Raw genomic sequence first — 22,980 nt, forward strand, 5'->3', positions numbered from 1 at the left:
TGAGAGCTGCGGGCTCCCTTCCCTTTAGTCATTTTAACTTAGGATTAAATTGTTTAAATGTAATATTACACAACTAATTAAATTACACAACTATTATAAATGATTTGGTGAGCGTGGTAGGGGGTGGGTGACCCACTGTACCCAAGTCTTGGGAGGAGCACTATAGACTCAGTCTTGCTGGGTCGCCGCCATCTTGGATCCCCCGCAGAGAGCTTTCTAAATATTCACTCAAGGAGTGTGGGCATCACTGGCCGGACCAACATTTATTGCCGTTGAGCTGAGCTGCATGAAATCAGCAGGCAAGGTTCCTTGTCAGAACTCTCTGCTTCCTCGGTTGATTTTGTCTCACTGTGTGAAATTTCTCTGCAATCGAATGAGGCCAAAAGCCAGACTTAAGCTGTCCACACTCTTAAGGCACACCATTGACTGACCCATGAAGTGCTCCTAGATTATGAGTTACACACCACTCCAGGTGGCCGTGGGCTATCCCAGACTGATTTGGAAGGACAGACCTGAACCATGGTTAGACTTGCTGCACTAGCTGTGGTTCCATCTAAAATAAAGGACTGTTCCTGGCCCAGGCATGAACTCATCTGGACTCATGGCAGAGCGTCCAACAAGATGGATAAGCAGCAAGATACCTGATTGAGAAAGGCGTATTGGGAAGGGATGGGATGACTAAAGTAGATAGGGAGAAGCTGATCCCGCTTCTCAATGAAAAAGAATGAAAGGAGCATAGATTTAAAGTGATGAGCAAGCAAAGCAAAGGTAATGTGCAAAAAAGCTTTTACATGCTACAAAATGATTTGGATATGAACATAGGAGGTATAGTTAGTAAGTTTTCAGGTGTAGTGGACAGCAGAGAAGGCTACCTCAGATTACAACGGGATCTTGATCAGATGGGCTATTGGGCTGAGGAGGGGCAGATGGAGTTTAATTTAGATAAATGTGAAGTGCTGCATTTTGGGAAAGCATATCTTAGCAGGACTCGTACACTTAATGGTAAGGTCCTACAGAGTGTTGCTGAACAAAGAGACCTTGGAGTGCTGGTTCATAACTCCTTGAAAGTGGAGTTGCAGGTAGATAGGATAGTGAGGAAGTGCGTTGAGTATTGGAGTTGGGAGGTCATGTTGTGGCTCTATAAGACGTTGGTTAGGCTACATTTGGAATATTGCATGCAATTATGGTCTCCTTCCTATCGGAAGGATGTTGTGAAACTTGAAAGGGTTCAGAAAAGATGTTGCCAGGGTTGGAGGGTTTGAGCTATAGGGAGAGGCTGAATAGGCTGGGGCTGTTTCCCTGGAGCATCGAAGGCTGAGGGGTGACCTCATAGAGGTTTATGAAATCGTGAGAAGCAAGGAAAGGATAAATAGTCAAGGTCTTTTCCCTGGGGTGGGGGAATCCAGAACTAGAGGGCATAGGTTTAGGATGAAAGAAAAAAGATTTGAAAGGGACCTAAGGGTCAATTTTTCCTCATAGTGGGTGGTGCGTGTATGGAATGAGCTGCCAGAGGCTGGTACAATTGCAACATTTAAAAGGCATCTGGATGGGTATATAAATAGGAAGTGTTTAAAGGGATATGGGCCAGGTGCTGGCAAATAGATCTAGATTAGGTTGGGATATATAGATTAGTGTTATGCTGAAAAAGCACAGCACGTCAGGCAGCATCCGAGGAGCAGGAAAATTGACTTTTCAGGCAAAAGCCCTTCATCCTGCTTCTCGGATGCTGCCTGACCTGCTGTGCTTTTCCATCACAATTCTAATCTAGTCTCTGATTTCCAGCATCTGCAGTCCTCACTTTTGCCTAGGTTGGGATATCTGGTCAGCATGGATGAGTTGGACTGAAGGGTTTATTTCTGTGCTGTGCATCTCTATGGCTCTTAAGTAGCTAGGCTATGAAATGCACTGCCTGGAACAGTGGTGGAGACAGGTTCAATTGAGACAATCAAGAGGCAATTGGATTGTTATTTGGATAGAAATGGTGCACATGGGTGCAAGGGAAAAGGCAGGTAATTGGCACCTGGCAATAGAAACAGTGTATTCACTGTGGACCGAATGGCCTCATTGTGGACCATAATAATTTTTGAGTTGTGTAATTAATGAGGTGCAAATTCATGCAAATAGGCTTCACACCACCTGATGGTAAAGATTAGACCACGGCATCTAGCCAGGGAGGACTTAATTGAGACCATTTACCTTGACAGCAAGAAAGGTATTCAATGAAATTTCACCAAATTCGCAGCAATATAGCGTCAGACCTCACATCAACTGTGATCACATTGAAGCGCACTACCAGGCTCAAGGAGCTGAATAGCTGTGTTCCTGTCTGATTTCTGGAGTTTCATCTGACTAAGTCATGAATGTTTGGCATTGTTCTCCTAACCTCAGAGTGGGGAGAATTGTACTCTAAGTGTTCCATTTTTTGATACATTAAAACACAGTATGATCTTAAATATGTCCCTGCTAAAAAAAATTTCTCCAATAGCTCAAGCAGGACAAGTTAACATATGATTAGCTTTTGGAAATCCACTTGATAAGATCGACCAGCTCAATGTTGCCTGACTTTGTTGAAGCCTCAGTCAAATTTGCCAAACCTCCCCAGAGTTGTGTGTCAGTAGCATCAAGGCATGATTACTTAATTACCAGTTCTGAAGAAGAGTCACACCACATTCCAAACATTAACTCAGTTTCTATTCCTACCGATGCTGCCTGACCTGCTGAGTTTCTCCAACACTTGCTGTTTTATTTCGGATTTCCATCTGCAGTATTTAACTTTTATGTGATCACGTACTTACCTTTCTTCTTTTCTCTTCTGGTTCCTGGCCGAAGGTGATGGGCAGTGCAACTGTTACACTATTCGACTATTGGGAGTCAGGGAGGAGGACCATCAGATGGGGAGGATATTGCAATGACTAAGCCTTTCCTTACTCGATGTTCTTATCCATGCATGAAATGGTAACAGGGGCTTTTGGATTGATGGTCAGGGTAGAGGTGATGGTTAGAGGGTGCAGGGAAGTCAGAGATGGTGGGGGAAGTAACCCCCCTTCATTATTCTACCCTTCCTAATCGAGGTTCAATGTGATTAAATGTAGTTCCGACTGAGGCTTGGGATTAAAACAGGTCAGTTACCACACCAGGCAGCGCACATCCCTCCTAATCTGTGACAATTGTCTTAAGTGAATTATTATTGAGAAGCTGAAACCAGCAGATGGCCAATCCACTCTGGAGTATTTTTCCTGTTTCATCTGCTCACTGAAATATCCACCTGAGACTATCTCTTTATGCAAACACATATATCAGTAGTTTACTTAAACAAACTCTATTGTACATAACCTCAAATTGCTTTCTAAGCAGTGATACTGCAAGGCAGGCAGTGTGTGACTGTGTCAGCAGAATTTCATTTTTTTTGCACGAGGCTATATTAATGCTGAACACTTCAAAGGCTTCCCTGTTCACTGTGGTGGAAAATGCTTTTCAGGTCCATTTCTTTCGGCTTTGTTTGTTTTATAACACATCATGAGCTTGGGCTTGGGAGGATGCAGAAAGTGCACAGATGGGAATAGTCCATCAGCAAATATTCGGGCAAGCAGTAGATTAGCACCATCAATGTGACGAAACTCTGCTGCAACGAGGAAGATTAATTGCGATGGTCAAAGATGCAGTGTGCTTTCCCTACAGCAACACAGTTTGTGAATTGGAGATTACCTGGACAACATGCACTCATCTTGAATGATATTTGGAGGTAATTAGTTCAGCTGGTTTGCAATGTAGTGTGACACCAATACCGCAGTTCAGTTCCTGCACTGGTTGAGGTTACCATGAAGGTCCTGCTTTCTCAATCACACCCCTTCCCTGGTCTGTGGTGACCTACAGATTAAACTCACAACCAGTTCTCTTTCTGTAGTGGGAGAGCAATATATGGCTATTTTATGTTAAGTTATACAAAAGAAAGCTACATACAGAAGGTACCCAGTATCTGTGGTCAGATGAGCAACTGTGAGATTCTCAGACCTCCCCCTGTACTCCGTCTTCCAATCCCAATGTCTTGCCCTAGATTAGGAATGTTTCAGTCAAGAAAATGGCCCAAGCATATGTGACAGAGCTGCACATTATCACTGTCACCTCAGGAACAATTAGAATTGGGCAAAAAATGCTGGTCTTACCACCTACACTTATCATTGAATCCCTATAGTATGGAAACAAGCCATTTGGACCAACAAGTCCACACCAACTCTCCGAAGAGTAACATACCCAGACCCATTCCCCTACCCTATTACTCCACATTTACCCCAGACGAATGCCCCTAACCAAAACATCCTTGAACTATGGGCAGTTTAACTTGGCCAATTCACCTAGCCTACACATCGTTGGACTGTGGGAGGAAACCGGAGCACCCGAAGGAAACACATGCAGACTTGGGGAGAAGGTGCAAACTCCACACAGTCAGCCGAGGCTGGAATTGAACCCAGGTACCTGGCACTGTGAGGCAGCAGTGCTAACCACTGAGCCACAGTGCTCACAGAAAGGTAAGAAAAAAAGATGCGAAGGCTTCTTTTTCCACTTACTGCACAGAATACCATAGGTACCTTGCCCCAGTGCAGGAAAGACTATTTTACCACATCTTTGAAGAATTGGAGGTTTTCAGGGTTCTTTAGTAAGTATAAAGGAGGAGATTGAGGCATATTGATGCAGCCATTACACTGTGAAAACTAAACTGTGAATACTGAGGTTATGCTGAATATAATGTAGCATTGTTGATAACCCAATGAGTAAAATCATATAAGTCAAGGCGATCATTGAAATGGAAGTCAAACATAGTATTAAAGATCAGACTGCTTTGAGGATATTCTAGAATGAACCAACAACATCATAAAACAGAAAGTCATAGAGCTGTACAGCATGGGAACAGACTTTTTGGTCCAACTTGTGCATGCCGACCCGATATCTAGTCCCGTTTTCCAGCAATTGGCCTATATCTCTCTAAACCCTTCCTATTCATATACCTGTCCAGATGCTTTTTCAATGTTGAAATTGTACCAGACCCCACCACTTCCTCTGGCAGCTCATTCCATACATGCACCACCCTCAGTGTAGAAAACTTCCCTGTTAGGTCCCTTTTAGCTCTTTCCAATCTCACCTTAAACCTATGCCCTCTAGTTTTTGATTCCCCTACCCTGCAGAAAAGACCTTGGCTAGTCACTCCATCCATGCCACTCATGATTGTGTAAACTTCTATAAGTTCACACCTCAGCCTCTGATGCTCCAGGAAAAATAGCTGCAGCCTATTCAGCCTCTCCTACAGCTCAAATCCTCCAACCATGGCAACATTGCTGTAAAACCTTTGCATTTATACAGAGAGTTCTCAACCTCAGGCAGTCATAAAGTGCATTACAGTCAATACAGTATTTTATAATGCCATTTTAATGTAGGAAACAGCAAATATAAGCAAGATCCAAGCAACCGTATTGGGCAAGATTTGCCAGATTAGCCATTTCAAGTATGGATTGAGATCATTGAATGCTGGCCAGCAAACTCCCTTCTGGGATCTTTTATATACATGAACAAAGAGAAGTAGAATGTTTCATCTGAAATACTGCACCTCCAAGAGTGCAGCATGCCACTAAGTGCTTAAGTAGCTAGTGTAGGTCAAAAAGCCAAATAACTCTGGCTCAGAGGTAACCTGTTTTAGCCAGGTCTTCATTCACTCTTCTTCAAAGTTTGTGCGAAGATTTGTAGCTCGGGTGCTCGTTGTTGTGGTTCTGTTCACCAAGCTGGAAGTTTTTGTTGCAAACGTTTCATCCCCTGGCTAGGCGACAACATCAGTGCTTGGGAGCCTCCTGCGAAGCACTTCTTTGATGTTTCCTCCGGTGTTTATAGTGGTCTGTCCCTGCCGCTTCCGGTTGTCAGTTTCAGCTGTCCGCTGTAGTGGTAGGTATATTGGGTCCAGGTCGATGCGTTTGTTGATGGAGTTTGTGGATGAATGCCATGCCTCTAGGAATTCCCTGGCTGTTCTCTGTCTGGCTTGCTCTATGATAGTAGTGTTGTCCCAGGCGAATTCATGTTGCTTGTTGTCTGCGTATGTGGCTACTAAGGATAGCTGGTCGTGTCGTTTCGTGGCTAGTTGATGTTCATGTATGCGGATTGTTAGCTGTCTTCCTGTTTGTCCTATATAGTGTTTAGTGCAGTCCTTGCATGGTATTTTGTACACTACATTCGTCTTGCTCATGTTGGGTTCTGTTCAAATCCATCCAAGACTTCATCTCTCCCCATATCTATAACACATTCAGCCCTATAATCCTCTGAGGTCTCTGTGCTGCTGTAGTTCTGGTCTCTTGTGAATCCTCAATGCTCATTGCTAAGCTGTATGGCAGCTGGTTTTTCAAGTTGTCTAGGTCCTAGATTCTGGAATTAAGGTCTGGTCCGTTACACATAGATAAAGCAATTCAAATGAAACAAAATTGCTTTCGATATAGTTTTGAAGCAACATATTACGCTGATAAAGTATGTTCTAGTCCCTGTTCTAGATGTCTAAATTCATGAGAGACAGTTCACAAAGATGTTGAACAGGAGAGTAGGATTGGAAGAATATCACTGAAACCACAGGATCAGTCATTGATGAAGATGTTCAATATGATGAACAATTAGTGGTATACACAGCTTCCAGAATTTAACAATAATCCAGTTATGGAGTGCAAATATTCAATGTTTATGACATCTTTTTTAAGGGTTGAGCAGAAGAGCAAAGGAACAACTAGAAAGAGAATGGGGCCCCTTAAAGATCAACGAGGACCTCTGTGTGTGTGGAACCACAGGAGATGGGAAAGATACTAAGCAAATATTTGGTATCACGTTTTACTGTGGAAAAAGAAATGGAGGGTAAGGAACTCTGGGAAATAAATATTGACAACTTGTAAACAGTCCACATTACAGAACAGGGAGTGCTGGAGGCCTTTAAAAAACATAAAGATGGATAAATCTCCAAGACACTGTATCCCAGGACATTGTGGGAAACGAGGGAAGAAATTGCAGGGCCCCTGGAAGAGATAACCTACAATAACGGATGAGGTGCCAGAGGACGACAAGGTGGCTAATGTTGTGCCTATTTAAGAAAGGCTGGAAGGAGAACGCTGGAAACTACAGACCGATGAGTCTGACATCAGTGTTGTGTAAATTGTTGGAGGGAATTCTTAGAAATAGGATTTCAAGCTTGCCTTCATTGCTGAGACCATTGAGTATCAGAGTTGGGATGTAATGTTGAGGTTATACCAGATGTTGAAGAAGCCACTTTTGGAGTACTCTGTACTGTCGTGGTTGTCCTGCTATAGGAGGTGTACTATTAAATTGGAGAAGGTGCAGCAAGTATTTACCAGGATGCGGCTGGGACTGAAGGATTGGAGCTGTAACGAGAAAAGGGATAGGCTAAGATTTTTTTCACTGGAGCCAAGGAAGTTGAGGGGTGATCTTCTGGAGTCTATAAAATCATGAGGGGCATAGATAAGGTGAATAGCAAAGGTCTTTCCTGTGGGGTTGGGTATTCAAAACTAGGGGGCATATTTTTAAGGTGAGAGGAGAAAGATTTAAAAGGGACCTTTTGGTTAACTTTTTTCCAGAGGTGCTTCATATGTGGAATGAACTGCCGTGGCAAGTGGTAGATGCAGATACAGTTATAACATTAAAAAGACATTTGGACCAGTACATGAATAGGAAAGGTTTGGAGGGATTTGGGCCAAACATAGGCAAGTGGGGCTAGTTCAGTGTGGGAAATTTGATCGCCGTGCACACGTTGGACTGAAGGGTCTGTTTCCATGCTCTACAACTGTATGACTCTGAGTGAATCCAAAAGAAGGAAACGTGCTGAAAGGGAGAGTGTCAGTGGAGATGGAACAGGCCAGGTTAATACAAAACTACTGCCAAGATACAGGTCTTACTGGAATCAAACCAGCAGGGGATATGGCCAATACCTTGATTATAAAGATAAGATAAAATGGAGCAGCCTAAAGATGTTGTTCACTAACACCAGAGGTGGAATAGAACATTGGGCTAAATGTATCAACTTTTTACTTATCTGAATTAATAATTATACCAGGGCAAAGAGTAGAATGAGTTTTCCCAGAAGGTCTGAAGAATGCATTTAATCAGAAATTAGAAGGAATTTTATGTTCAAGTACAAGAACAAAGCAGTCTCACACCTTCTTCAATTAAGTTGCATTGAACAAAGCTAATACTGAATTCACAATGTTACAGAAATTTGGTTCAGGAATTTCAGCTTCACAAGTTGTCTAAATTACCAGGCACTTCCTACAAATTCCCACGCAAGGAAGACCAGGGACAAGGACTGCAAGAAGTTTAAAAAATTGCAACAAATAAACGCTGGAGCAACACACATCCAATTGAAGTGCTCAGAGGTGCTGACTGACGAATTAAAAGTTAGTCAGTGAGGCAAGGTGGTGGTGCACCCACATGGGGGCAGTATTGATCTGTCTGGCCTTCAGCTTCAGGAACATCAAAAAACTATTTTCTAACTTCTTGTCCTCCACATTCACTTGCAAGGCAAAGGAGTCCTGTGGCCAGTCGAGTGGTGCTGCGGTCATTTGTCAAGTTTGATTCCAGTCACTAACCTGTTATTATACACCTCACGAACAGGTAGGACCTGAACCTGGGCCTCATGGGCTCTGAACTGGGGAATATCAATGCCTGGCTTCCCAGTGGTTAAAATGGTTTGATCCACTGGGTGCCCTTTTGCTCTGAGTAGCTTCAATGAGTCATTAGATTAATCTGAGAAATCTGTCTTCCCATTGACCTGTCACTGCAGCACAGCCTAGCTCTCCCCTGCCAGCCTGTCTATCATTGATCTGGAGGAGGTCTGAAGCAACAACCCTAAAGTTTTAACGAGAAAAACAACCCTAGTACACTGAAAAGAAAAGTACCGAGGAAATGATTTTGAGGATCAACTCCATACTGTCCATAAGAATGACCCCAACCTTTTGATAGCTAGCTATTTAAATAATTCATCTTGCACGATGTTAACATTTCTGTCCAAGGTCTGCTGTGGCGTTCTAGAAAAGCACAGCGCAAGCTGGAGGAACTTCACCTCATTTTGTGCTCAGGCACTTTACAAGCCTTCAGAATTCTTAAGTGCAACAACTTCTGATCATGAACTTTGTCCCTCATTTCGATATAGTACCTCCCCACCCCTAACCTATTGGTTTGTTAGTATGGCTTGGCTGTCAGTAGAGCTGACCTATTTTCTACCATTAAAATTGCCATTAACATCTATGCTTCACCTACATTGTTTTTCTACTACCAATAGGACTTCCTTAGTTTTTTGCTCTGAGATGCCTTTTCAATCTGTTCCACTCATTCCTCCTCCCCACCACTCAATTTCCACAGCATAAAAATGATCACTTTTACAGCTGCCTTCTGTTCAGATATTGGATTGAAAAGCATTAATTAATTCTGTGTGAAATCTTGTATCGGTCTGATGATGTGGGCGATGGCAACAACTCTGGAAAAATCATGTGAGAAGCTAAATGAGACCTAGTTCGACATTGAGAGAAACTAGCTACATTTCCAACACAATTCTCGACACCGAAATAGCATTCCCACTGGGAAGAGGCAAGATGCCTATGAAGGGACATTGTTGCTTGTTGTCAGCCTAATTAACTGCAGGTCTCAACTTGTTAATATTCTCCCTCTATTACCACCTACAGCAAGTAAACTAGACACCAAGAAATCTGAAAATGGAAGGCTGAGCAGTCACCTGGCAAATCCAGCTTGCTTCATGCTCCAAAGGAGTTCTATCTTGGAAACGCAGTCCCAAAATCTCAGGCCATGCTCCATTGGCAGCAACTGCATGCACCCCACATTGACAGATCTTGGCACTGGATATTCATCAGACCCTCTGTATCACCATGGCGGTCTCTCCGTTTTGCTGATGTATACTTCTGCACACAAGTGCTGCACCTTGGGCCGCACCAGCAACTATCACCGCAATGCTGCTGCAAGAACGCTGTGCACTCAGGGACAGGCACCCAGTTCATGGAGAGGAACAGTCTGCATCTTAGGGCTGTATGCTCGCTCTCTTCGCAGTCATTGACTTTAAGTGTACCTGAATGTCCACAGCATCCTTGCCTTGCCTTGCAGGTTAGCCCGGACATAAAGCCAGAAAGCCGGTCACATTTGTAAGTAGTCATCAGTCAAGGAAAACAACCTTCAGTTAGGGGGTCTGGCACAGTAGGTCAGGGGCAGCCTTCAATACCAGTCCAAGAGCTTGGACAAAGCCATGCAGAATAGTCAGGCTGAGGAAGCTGTCTTCATAAGGCACGGGGAGCTGTACAGCAGGTGTCACAGCTTTCTGTCCTTTGTGGACTATTTTCGCCAGCAAGGAGAGAGAGAGGGAGGAATAAAGGGAGATGAAAGTCGGTGGCATGGCTATTACTCTTGGTGCTGGGATGGGGGGGTCGGTGAAGGTGGTGAATTATCTGAGTCAAGTTGAGTAGGCAGTGAAGAGGGCATACAAGGTTAATAATTATGGGAGTGTGGGTGTAAGAGTGAATGGGGAAGATGTTACAGATAGTAGTGAGAGTGATAAGGAATGAGCCTTGGTGGAAGATAGATAAAGTAGTAGAGATAGAGTGAGTATGAGGGAGCAGGGAGAAGATGGTGGCACTTACCCAGGTGGATCTGTAAAGATCACTGACCTTCTTCCTGTTGGGTATTCCTCCAAACAGCTGAGACCACACTGGTCTGAGTGGCGATCTCAGTCCCTCCTCTGATAGTGCTGGGTGAAGAGGATGCCCCTCCTCTGCTCTACCCCATGCACAGTTATCTCTATGGACCCTGTCCACAAAGCAGAGGGCTAACTTCCCCTCCTCTCTCAGAGCTCCAGGCTGCCATTACTTGACTGGGAGTGCACAATGTTAATTGCAGGGAAGCCTGTTATTTCCAGCATGTGCAGGCCATGCTGGGTTCTTCTGGCCACAGTGAATGGCAGAATTAGGCTCGCATTAGATGAGAGGGGTAACAGATTGGGATGGGTAGGTCATTAATGAGACGAATGTCTGGATGATAATGCAAGGAAAGTCACTCAGCCCTCCATGACTCACAACAAAATTGACGTTTGACCAAAAAAAGTAAGATTTGTATTTTCAGATTTCCAACCTCAAAGATGATATCAGATCAGATCAGTTTTCCTAGTAGCTTTGTTTTTTTTATCTCTTACCCCCACTTTTTGGATGGACATTTCACCTAATAGGGTTGTTTTCTGCAGATATGTTTCCACCTGTTAATCATTTGCCACCATTTCCCAATTTTGCAGCTTCTCAGTCACCCTAATTTTCAGTTAATCATTTTCCTGTTTTTTGAGTAACCATTTCCTTTTACAGGTTTTTTTTATAGTTTACTAATTATTTTCCACTCTTTATTTGTTTTTGTCAGTTACTTCTAATTTTTTAACAGAATTGTTGCATAATAAGTAGGTAAATAGAACAATACAAATAAATACATATGTTTTCAGAGAAAAGAATACTTTTGATTAAGCTACAAAGGCTCTGTGGAATACTTATAGAAGGCAGATGTCTCATTACCTTTGCCCCATTTTGATGTCCTCCACAAATACAAACACTGTTCCCTCAAATCCCAAATACAGGAGTGGTTTCAGAAGTGTCAACACTATCATCTTCCAACCACATAACATAAATCCCTTTTCTCCAAATGTTTTCTCTCTATAAACTCAGATTGAAACTGATAGTCTGTTGTCTCCTCATTCTCTACTCCGTCATATTGTCCAGGACTTCCCTATACATTGCCTTGCCAAAGTCTATCCCGAAGAACATCCACTTCATTTTCCTCACCTATTGTTGTCTTATCTTCTGAAAGAATCTTGTAAGACTGCTAAGGCAAGATAATCCATTTTGAAATCCATGCTGACAAACCAATTTCCCTTTATTTAAGTACTTTTTTTTATCTTTAACTAAAAGCTCCAAAATATTCCCTACCACATACACTGAGTGAACTAACCTGTAGTGACCTAGATCAGCCAACTCACTGCTTCTTTTACTACCCTGCGCAATCTTTAATCTGGTACATGTACACACTCAGTAGAGATGCAATAGTTTATAACTCTGTTAAAATCATGGCAGTGCTTTCAATCTCACTGTTTTCTCATCAGATGTTACTTTAACCTGCAGACAACAATAAGGTGATGCTTTAAAAATGCAGATCAAGCACTGAGGACTATTGCAATTTTAACTGGAGGCCCATGCTTCAAAGCCATTGCAGCTTTCTCCATTAGACCAATCATGAGGCTGGAAAAGGCTCCTGAGGATTGAAAATTTTCATAATTTTTAAAAACTTTGCTTTGTGTTTGGGAGGACGAATTATCTCCTTCCCCCACAAGAAAGTCACAATCCTTCCTTGGCCTAATGTTCAATTGGGGCCATTCTGGAAACAGATGATTTTGATCCTTCACAATAAGGATAGAAATTGGAGAAGTGTAATTCTCTTTCAAGCCAGAATACAGATATTATGAAAATGAAAGTGACAACTTCTTCCAATCTCAAAACTACTTTACTCAACTCAAGTCCCTACCATTGCCACTTAAACATATTTAATGTTGGCATCGATGTTTCTGAATTGCTTTCTGAGTTCATCAATATTGGTCATTTAGTATCTTCAAAGTTAGATAGAAACTCCTATTTGTTTCTCTTTTTTTAAGGATGAAGTTATTTTGTTCCATTTGGTAATAGTTTATAACTACAAAATTACATTCTTCCTTTGCTTTAATCATCCTTCATTTCTCGAGGTCATGCTTAAATCCAGTTGTCCTACAAAGAAGAAAGAGAACAAAGAAAATTTACAGCCCAGGAACAGGCCCTTCAGCCTTCCAAGCCTGAGCCGATCCAAATCCACTGTCTAAACCTGTCACCCAATTCCTAAGTATCTGTATCCCTCTGCTCCCCACCTACTCATGCATCTGTCCAGACTCATCTTAAATGAATCTGCCATGCCTGCCTCTACTACCTCTGCTGGCAATGCATTCCAAGCACCTACCACCCTCTGTGTAAAGTAATTGCCGCGTGTATCCCCCTTAACCTTTCACCTCTCACCTCAAAAGCGTGACCTCTCGTTATTGAATCCTTCACCGTGGGAAAAAGCTTATCTCTACCTACCCTGTATATTCCCTTCATGATTTTGAAGACCTCAATCAGGTGCCTCCTCAATCTCCTTTTTCCCAATGAAAGCAATCCTAACTTACTCAATCTCTCTTCATAGCTGGCACCTTCCATACCAGGAAACATCCTCGTAAACCTTCTCTGCACCCTCTCCAAAGCGTCCACATCCTTTTGGTAATGTTGCAACCAGAACTGTACACAGTATTCTAAATGCGGCCGAACCAATGTCTTGTACAGTTTTAACAAGACCTGACAGCTCGTATACTCATTACCTCGTCCGATGAAGGCAAGCGTACCATATGCCTTTCTGACCACTCTATCCACCTGTGCAGCAACCTTCAGGGTACAATGGACCTGCAGTCCCAGATTTCTCTGCTCATCAACTTTCCCCAAGGCCCTTCCGTTTACCGTATAATTTGCTTTAGAATTAGACTTCCCAAAATGCATCACCTCACATTTGCCTGGATTGCACTCCATCTGCCACTTCTCTGCCCAATTCTCCAGTCGATTTATATTTTCCCGTATTCTTTGACAGTCCCCTATGCTTTCTGCTACTCCACCAATCTTCGTGTCATCTGTGGGATTCTCCTTAATTCTGCTTGCTAAACCTATATCATGACCCCTTTTAGCCTGCTTGATTCCTTGTTTAAGACTGGTCCTACTCTCCCAATATTCCTCCAGGGCCTGTTCTGTTCTTAACTACCACTTCCCTTTTCCTCTTGGCTAGTCGTACGATTTCTCCTGTCATCCACAGTTCACGAATCTTGCCTTTCCTATCTCTTGCTTTCAACGAGACATGTCCTAATCTAAATGTAAGTGCATTACCACTGTGCTATTAGACTTAACTTTGCATTGGTTGTAGACTCCTCTTGCTTTAACTTATTCAATTTGATCAATTTTGTGGTGTGCGTGAGAACCAATGTAGCTTCTCCATTCTGTGTGCTGCATTAAACTCCCTTTGAGAATGTAGCTTATTGTGTCTACATGAATCGTAAGGAGAATGTTGTGTGCGCACTAACTGTTTGTTTCCACTTATTGCATAGCCTTGTCCCCATATAGATTTTTTGGAATTTTGCAAAGGGTATTTTAATATGTCAAAGAGGCTGCATAAATGTAATTTGCTATAATTTGTTGATATGCAAGTAGTACCCTTTAATACTTTTAGTAAATCTGCTAGACAGTTCTGCCTAAATTCCTACCATTTATTTAGCTAAAACAAAGCAGTCTGAACACATGAACACATGATTGATGGGATAGAGGAAGGTCAATAACTCCATACACAAATTTTCAATTGTGATGATGGGCAAATGACTTGTGCACCTAAAATCTACAGGCACCAAACTTTTCCTTTAGGCATTCATTATTTGCCATTCATAACTTCAGCTGAGATCCTGTTTCCCGTTGAGAGGGATTTTCAGTAATCTTCCACTGCAGCTACATTGCTGATCAGGTGAATATCCTGGGAGGCAGTAGCATGTACAAAGCATATCCTCCAATATCTCACCCCTTTCTCAGCTCAGTTCCCATTGAAATCCACAACCAAGCCTGTGGACCTTCTCAATTTGACTTTTTCAATTTTCTCCTAGTGGCCTCTGACATTCCAGTCTGTATAAATTTCAGTTAAACCCAAAACTCTGGTCCCCATAGCTTGACTGGAAGCACACTGCTTTGGCAGTCATTTTGTGCACTGGAAGATCCCACAACATGTTTTTGTCTTTCAGTGATGTGAGGGTTGAGTATTGATTTGGATACATTTGCTAACAGCTAACATCATTGCAACATTTCCCATTCAGTTTAGTTATGTCAATAGCCATAATGTTAATAAAGGTTAAGTGAACCTGCAGAGCAAGTTTCTAAAGACTCTTTTCCAACTCTGCTGCTTTCTTATTTATAACATTCACTTCTGATCATCAATCAACAGTAGGCAATCCCAGAAACAATTTACCATTTTCAATATTAGAAAAGAACAATATTTATTGGATTTTCAGTTCATATGTAACTTGGACCAGATGGTAGCCTACACTACTGTACTGAAATGGCAGAGGTGCTAACTTTGCAAAATGTTTTGCAAAGAAGAATAAAGATTGTTCCGAGAATTTGCCAAATGTGCATTGAAAATACTAAGAGACAAACCATACAAACATCATTCATTTGACTTCTTTGTCAAAGATACATACAGCCAAGGAAGGAAGATAGTAGTGCAAAATCCAATTGCTTCTTCAATTATTTGACCTTTCTAATCTATTCAAAACTATATTCCATACTTTAATCATTATTCCTCTGTAGAGGAACTTGCTAACCTTGGTCCAAAATTTATTTTTTGCTAGTTTGAACCCGGAGTTGGTTGACGCAGTTGGCCGGATGATTAATGTGTTGGTTAAACAAGTGTCAACAAAAACGGGTTCATTCCTGTTCTAATTGTAGCAAAAATCACAGCACTTTCTGTTAGCTTGGTAAATGGTCACCTGCCTTTAAGGAGAGAATACGTTTGAACCTATCCAATTCGTTCAACTTAACTTCAACTAATTTTCTGAATTTACATGTCCATCCTGCTGATATTATCTCAAACATCCCTATTAGATCATCTCACAGGGCTAAAATATCTGTTTTTCATCACATCTCAGACCCTGGGCCTTAGGGAAGAGCTCCCAGATTCTCTCAGCACTTGAATATCTTCCCCTTGGTGATGCTTGCACAACTCATAGTTAAATCTCATCAGATATAATTAATTGATTGTGAATTTCTTTGACTTATTTTATTCTGCTAATTACTTACTACAATATTGTTTTCAGCTCAGCAGTGCTTGTGTGACTGTGTCAGATAAGACCCTTAGGCATTTTCAACTTCATCTGTAACTTGTTCATTCTCGTTCACAATAGCCTTGTTCATTATTGCTTCCTACCTCAGTAGTGAACATGGAAGACAAACATATGTATTTCACACGGTCAGGTCGTCCCACATCCCTCAACAGCTCAGGAAATATTTGCATGTTTCTGCTGTAATGTAAACAAAACCAGCAGACAGTGTCCATAAAGGCTTCACCAACAGCAGAGAGATAAGTGAAGAGATAATCTATTCCCAGAAGCGTTGGTGGAGAGATAAATATTTGGCAGAGAAGTGGAAGTTTTTTTCAAAGCTTCTTATTGACTGGTGGGATGTGGGATGTAAGAGTCACTGGCTGGGCCAGCATTTATTGTCTGTCCCTGATTGCCCTTGAAAAGACAGTGGTGAGCTGCCTTCTTGGACCGCTGCAGTCCAAGATCTATTTAAACCTTGGCTTTTTACATTTACCTGAACTTTTAGGCATATTTAATATAAAACAGGAAGAAACTCAGCTAATCTGGCAGCATTGGCGAAGAGAGAAACAGAGTTATTGTTTCAAGCCCAGGGACCTTTTGTCAGAACGGTTCAGAAAATGTTATTGGACTCAAAAGATTGGGCTGAACCTTAGGGTTTATTGGCCAAGTCCAAGTTGCACTGAGTTCTTTTAGGGATTGTCACCGTGAGGCTGAGTGAGCTCTCTCTTAACAAACTGGCCTCATTACTTATCTGCCCTGACTAATGGAGTCCCTCATGTCCAATTTCCATCCCACATGTTGCACGCTGTTCCCAGACCAATTCACCATTCAGCAGATACCTTGGAATTCACAGGAGTCTTTTGCACTTGTGCCACTTTTAAACCTTCTATGTTCTGTGCACACATGTTAAAGCCTGCCATGTCCTGCCTTCATAACCTCATCCCCTGTCAGATGTGTAGTGACCGTCTGATCTCTCTCTACTGAGAAAGCACCCCTTTGGGATTATGCCAATATTACTTGCATTTACAGCTCTAATATTACGTGTTTGAATTTAATACCTCTTTAGTAGACTCTAAAGCATTAAATTCTGGATGAAGTCAATTGATTACACTAGAAACATTCATGAGGGGCATGATAGGATGAATAGCTAAGGTCTTTTTCACAGGGGAGGGGAATCCAAAACTAGAGGGCATAGGTTTAAGGTGAGAGGGGAAAGATATAAAAGGGACCTGAGGGGCAATTTTTTCACACAGAGGGTGGTGCATGTATGGAACGAGCTGACAGAGGGGGTGATGGAGGCTGGTACAGTTACAACATTTAAAAGGCATCTGGATGGGTATATGAATAGGAAGGGTTTAGCAAGATATGGGCTAAATGCTGGCAAATGGGACTAGATTAATATAAGATATCTGGTCGACATGGACTGAAGGGTCTGTGTCCTTGCTGTGCCTCTCTAATTGATCTGGACCGATGCAATTTGTTCCCAGTATCTCAGCATATACTAGGGTCTTGTGGTTCAGTGGGTGTTCCTGCTTCTGAGGATTCTGGGATTTGATGATCAAGGACTATGCATTCAAAGCATAGGCACGTAGGTATGTATCATTGTAAATCCTTCCAGCATAGACTATTGTCAGGCAATAGTTGGGAAGGATTCCTGGTCAGCCATTATTATCCATTGCCTCAGGGTTTGATATGTATGTAAAAGTGAATGTTTCTACAACAACCCTTGGAGATCAGATTGGTGTCAAGAGCACAGGGTTTAGGTTTTGGCTGGGATGGATTCAGGACCTGCCTCCTGTTCTATTCATGGAAGAGATTATGGCACTATGGGCTGTACTTGTCTTCAGGCAGAGAACTGAAATAAAAGATCTCTGAATGTCTTTGAAATGTTACTTGATGTATCGATGTAAAGTCTTGCGATTACTGGGTTTTTCCAAAACCTTCACTGCTGTCCTTCCAAAATTCTCTCTGGACAAGCTCCGCATCATCCAAATCTCTATTCAATTCTGTGCACCACCACACTCCAGCTGGTTCACCTACCCTATCTCCTCTAAATTCCGGAGCTCCCTGTCTCCAAGTGGAACCCATCAAAAATCCTTTATCTTTTCTCAGCAAATGTGGTTCTGACCTCTGCTATCTCTGATCCTAACTTCTTGCAATCTTCCCTTTCTCCCCTCCACATACAACAGCAGTGTTCTTGCAGTTACCTTTGCACATCCCTCCCTGAACCCCACAGTGTCCCCAAAACTCCTACTGTAATTTCCAAAACCCTCTCCAGTCCAGTGATGTCTCACGTCTCTTGACCCTCCTGTGAAGGCTTGCTGGCTTGTTCCTTGGTGCCAGATATTTAATTTAGACATTGGTTTTGTCAGAAATGTGAGTTATGACACTCAAAAACTGAATAGAGAAAAATCTGCTGCTCCCCAATAATTAATCTGCAGTGTATTCTTTTACATTCTTGAAGTTCAGTTGAAATAGTTGAAGGCATATTTATCTCCCAAGATGATTTATCTTTCTGCAACAATGTTTACAGTTACTGTTAGTTTTGGGAATTCAATAATGTTAACCTTCATTCTCTCATTTGTACAAGATCATTATAGATGCCTGGGACAAAGGTGTAAACCCAACAGGAAACTCCACCAATCCAAGCAACTGGGACTTCAGCAGTTCATTTTTCTTTGCAGGAACTGTGGTGACTACAATAGGTAACTGAAAAAGTTTAAACATCTCATTATAAACTGATAATTTTTGTTCATTTGCACGCCTTGAACATTCAGGTTTTTATTCTTGTTGGGGGCAATTTTAAGCTCCATACAGTTGCTGGAGAGTCATGCTGACTGAAAGTGAATATGAGTCCCTCACACATTATTGATTTAAATTAACCATTTCAAAGGTTAGAAGATTGGGTTTTCTCAATTGGGTACTGGAGCACTTGTTAGTGGAGAAGGGCATGTGCCCAAAACGTCGAATCTTCTGTTCCCTAGATGCTGCCTGACCTGCTGTGCTGTTCCAGCAATAAAGTTTCAGCTTTGATCTCCAGCGTCTGCAGACCTCACTTTCTCCACTTGTTAGTGGAGTAAAGACTGAAACTAGCCCTGATTTATTTTCGAATTATTTTGACATTTCACCATAATTTCTTTGCCCTCATAAATTGCTGGTGAATGGAACATTTCTGGAGCCTTTCCACCCAAACGCCATTGAACATTTAGGGTCAGAGTGATCACAGACTGACTGGGTCAGAATCAGTACAACACTTTCCTTAGCAGTTTCTCTTTCCATTTCTCACACGAGTTACCTTAGGGTCGAATTTTACCCAGATGGTTGAGGTACCGGAACTGAAGGTGCGGGGTGAATCTGCATTGCCTGGTACCAGCAGAGGGCAATCCCTATTAAGGATGTCTGCCCGCCCACCAGAGCTGCTGGCTTGATTCTATCAGAGGTTAAAGAGCTCAGCAGCGCCACCTCCATTGGGCAACAGCATATCGGGTGTGATCCTGGGAAGACAGGTCAGCTGGATCTGGATAGGTCAGAGTGGGGTGGGTGGGATGTGTGATCACTGAGGGCGAGGGGGCACCTTTACCATCCATGGACCAAGGTGTGGCCCATTTGGGAAGCCCTGTGCTGGGAGACCAGCAGGCTTTACTGGGTGGGCTCTCCAAACAGTGGCAATATACCAACAGAGGCTGTGTGAGATGCCTTTAGTTGGTCAGTCAAGTGGCTCGAGGAGACATCTGATGTGCCAGCTGTTTGCCACATTTTCTGCTGTTGACAAGATTAAATGGCAGTGGAAAGGTGTCAGATATAACACCCCAGGCCTTGCCCCACCGTATTTTTCCAACCTTCAACTCATTCAGAGTCTGATATCTGAGACAATTTCCTTTACCCTACACCCCACATACAGTTCTGTCATTTGCTATCATTTCATTCTATGTGAAATTCAGAAGAGAGACTCACAGTTCTTCCCTGGTTTTACAGGTTTTGGTAACCTGTCTCCTAGCACTGTAGGAGGTCAAGTTTTCTGCGTGTTCTATGCGATATTTGGAGTGCCTTTGAATCTTACCTTCCTTAACTACCTTGGGAGAAGCCTGAATGGCCACTTAAAGAGGCTGGAGAGAAGCAGTCAGAAATCAAGTAACTGCAAGGTAAGCTTCATATGCAGGTAACTGATAGGAACATCTCAGAGAGAGAAGGTGGTCTTTGCCCATATCGGTCAAATTGACACTGCACTTAGAGAAAGATATCAACCTCAAAGTTGAAACTTAGACACCAGAAATAAACAAAATGAATATTCATGATTAAGAAGCATTATTTTTTCAATCACAGCGTGTGAGCATCACTGACTGGGTCAGCATTTATTGACCATCCCTGATTGCCTTTGAGAAGGTAGTAGTGAGCTGCCTTCTTGAACCTCAGCAGTCAATGTGCTGGAGGTAAACCCACAATATCTTTAGAGAGAGTGCTGCAGGAGTTTGACCTAGCGACACTGAAGGAGGAGTGGTGATATATTTCCAAGTCAGGATGGTGAGTGGTTTGGGCGGGGACCTTAAAGATGGTGGGGCTCCCATGAATCTGCTGCCCTTGTCCTTCAAGATGGAAATGATCATGGGTTAGGAAGGTGGAATCGAAGGATCTGTGGTGAATTTCTACAGTATATTTTGTCAATGGCATGTCCTTTTGCTGCAGACCATCAGTGATGGAAGGAGCAGATGTTTGTGAATGTGGTGCCACTCAAGATGCTGCTTTCTCCAGGATAGTGTCAAGCTTAATGAGTGTTATTGGAGCTGCACCCATCCAGGCAATTGGGGAGTATTCCATCATTCTCCTAACTTGTGTCTTGTTAATGGTGGACAGGCTTTGGGGAATCTGAAAGTGGATTGCTTGCTGCAGAATTACCAGCTTCTGACTTGCTCTTGTTGCCATAGTATTTACTGTTAGAGGTGGTCATTGCCTGGCACATGTATAATGTGAATGTTACTAATCGCTTGACAGCCCAAGACTCGATATTGCCCAGGTCTTGATGCATTTGGACATGAACTATTTCAGAACATTCAAACAACACTGAATTCAGTACATTTATCTGAGGAGTTAATGAACTTTGGCAAATCTCTTTCAGGGAGCTATCACGTTCTGGGGACTTGAGTTCAAATCCTGCCAAAGCAGATGGTGGAATTTTAATCCATTAACAATGTGGAATTAAGAGTCTAATGATGACCACAAATCAGTTGTCGATTGTCAGAAAACCCCATCTTGTTCACTTATGTCCTCTTGAGAAGCAAAACACAATCCTTACCCGGTCTTGCCTATATGTGACTCCAGATCCACGGCAATGTACTTGACTCTTAACTACTGTCTGGGCAGTTAGGGATGGGCAATAAATGCTGGTCTAGACAGCAACACCCTCATCCCATGAATGAACAAAAAGATGGTAAATTATTTTTAACTCTCAGCTGTGTTGGAAAATAAAGATCTGTTGTTGAAGCTTTTCATTCATCAGGACAGAACGATGAATGCCAAAATGCAAAAGAAGCAACAACTTATGCTGCAATTAGTTGCTCTTCTTGTGAAATACATAATGTGAACAGTGCATGAGCTATGACAGCTTAATAAGTAATATTTTGCACACCCCTTAATGCCCTGTTACTTCTGTCCTGATGAAGAATATCAGTGGGCATTGAAAATAACAAGAACAACTGCTTAGTAATTCTCAAAATTCCTTTCTTAGCATTTATTAAGTCTGGTCATTCTGGTTTTGAAACTAGGTTGGTTTCTTGAAATGTTTCAGTTGTTGTACAGATGAAGATGCTGAGCATGATAGTCTCAGTTTTGATCAATGGTCTGGTCTCAATAGTTAATGTGCTTTCCTGATGAAGTGCTCCTGCCTGATAGGTCGATTTTCCTGCTCCTCGGATGCTGCCTGACTTGCTGCGCTTTTCCAGCACCACTTTAATCTTGACTCTGATCTCCAGCATCTGTAGTCCTCACTTTCGCCAAGTTAATGTGCTACTGTTAGCCTTCATGTCCTTTTGCCAAAAGGGAGGAAAAATATGCCAGGATTCCTTCTCCTGACTATTATGTCTGCTGAAAAGTCTGAATAGATTCATGTTGTGCTACCATTGATGGACAATTAGGCTGACTGCCTGGGCTCACACCTGCAGGTTTATCACTTGAATGACGGACCAGAGAGAAGGTGTCATGATCCATACCTTAGAGTTAACACCACAAGGTGAAGATAATTTTAATTTCTGAAAATATGGGAAATCTTGAATTCCAAAGGACTGCTGAAGTTAGGTCAATTGAAATTTCAAAACTAAATTTGCTAAGTTTTTCAATTAGATTAGATTCACCATGCTAGAAGGGCTGAATGGATGGATTACATGAGGAATAAGAGGATTGATCAGAGTGAGGGTAAGGACGATCAGGGACAGTGGACGGAACTTGTGCCTGGAGTCTGAAGAGATTGGAGGGGCCCTAAGTGAGTTTTTTGCTTCAGTATTCACTAGAGAAAGGGACCTTGTTGAGGGTGAGAACACCATGGAGCAGGTTAATAAGCTTGAACAGATTGATATCAAGAAAATGGATGTGCTGGAAATTCTGCAAAGTATCAAGATAGATAAGTCCCCAGGGCCGGACCAGATATAATCGAAAAGTGTGGTGCTGGAAAGCACAGGCGGTCAGGCAGCATCTGAGGAGCAGGAGAGTTGACATTTCAAGCAGAAGCTCTTCATGAGGATGAAGATTCCTGATGAAGAGCTCTTGCTCAAAACGTCGACTGTCTTGCTCCTCGGATGCTGCCTGACCACCTGTGCTTTCCAGCACCACACTTTTCTACTCTGATCTCCAGCATCTGCAGTCATTCCGGCCAAGATATATCCAAGGTTACTACGGGAAGCGAGTAATGAGATTGCTGCACCTCTGGCGATTATCTTTGCATCCTCACTCTCCATGGGAGTAGTACCAGATGATTAGAGGGAGACGAATGTTGTTCTTTTGTTTAAGAAAGGGAATAGGGA

General features: G+C 42.4%; 1 protein-coding gene across 1 annotated transcript in view; it reads left to right on the forward strand.

The window, feature by feature from the left end:
- The window catches only part of LOC122540095 (potassium channel subfamily K member 16-like), a 33,445-nt gene that overhangs the window by 4,723 nt on the left and 5,742 nt on the right, over positions 1 to 22,980 (forward strand). The window contains exons 2-3 of the mRNA XM_043675409.1: positions 18,561 to 18,675; positions 19,946 to 20,112. Of these exons, the coding sequence (XP_043531344.1) occupies positions 18,561 to 18,675; positions 19,946 to 20,112 (282 nt within the window). The remainder of the gene's footprint in view (positions 1 to 18,560; positions 18,676 to 19,945; positions 20,113 to 22,980) is intronic.

Source organism: Chiloscyllium plagiosum, chromosome 3 (assembly GCF_004010195.1).
Source record: "Chiloscyllium plagiosum isolate BGI_BamShark_2017 chromosome 3, ASM401019v2, whole genome shotgun sequence".
NCBI lineage: Eukaryota > Metazoa > Chordata > Chondrichthyes > Orectolobiformes > Hemiscylliidae > Chiloscyllium > Chiloscyllium plagiosum.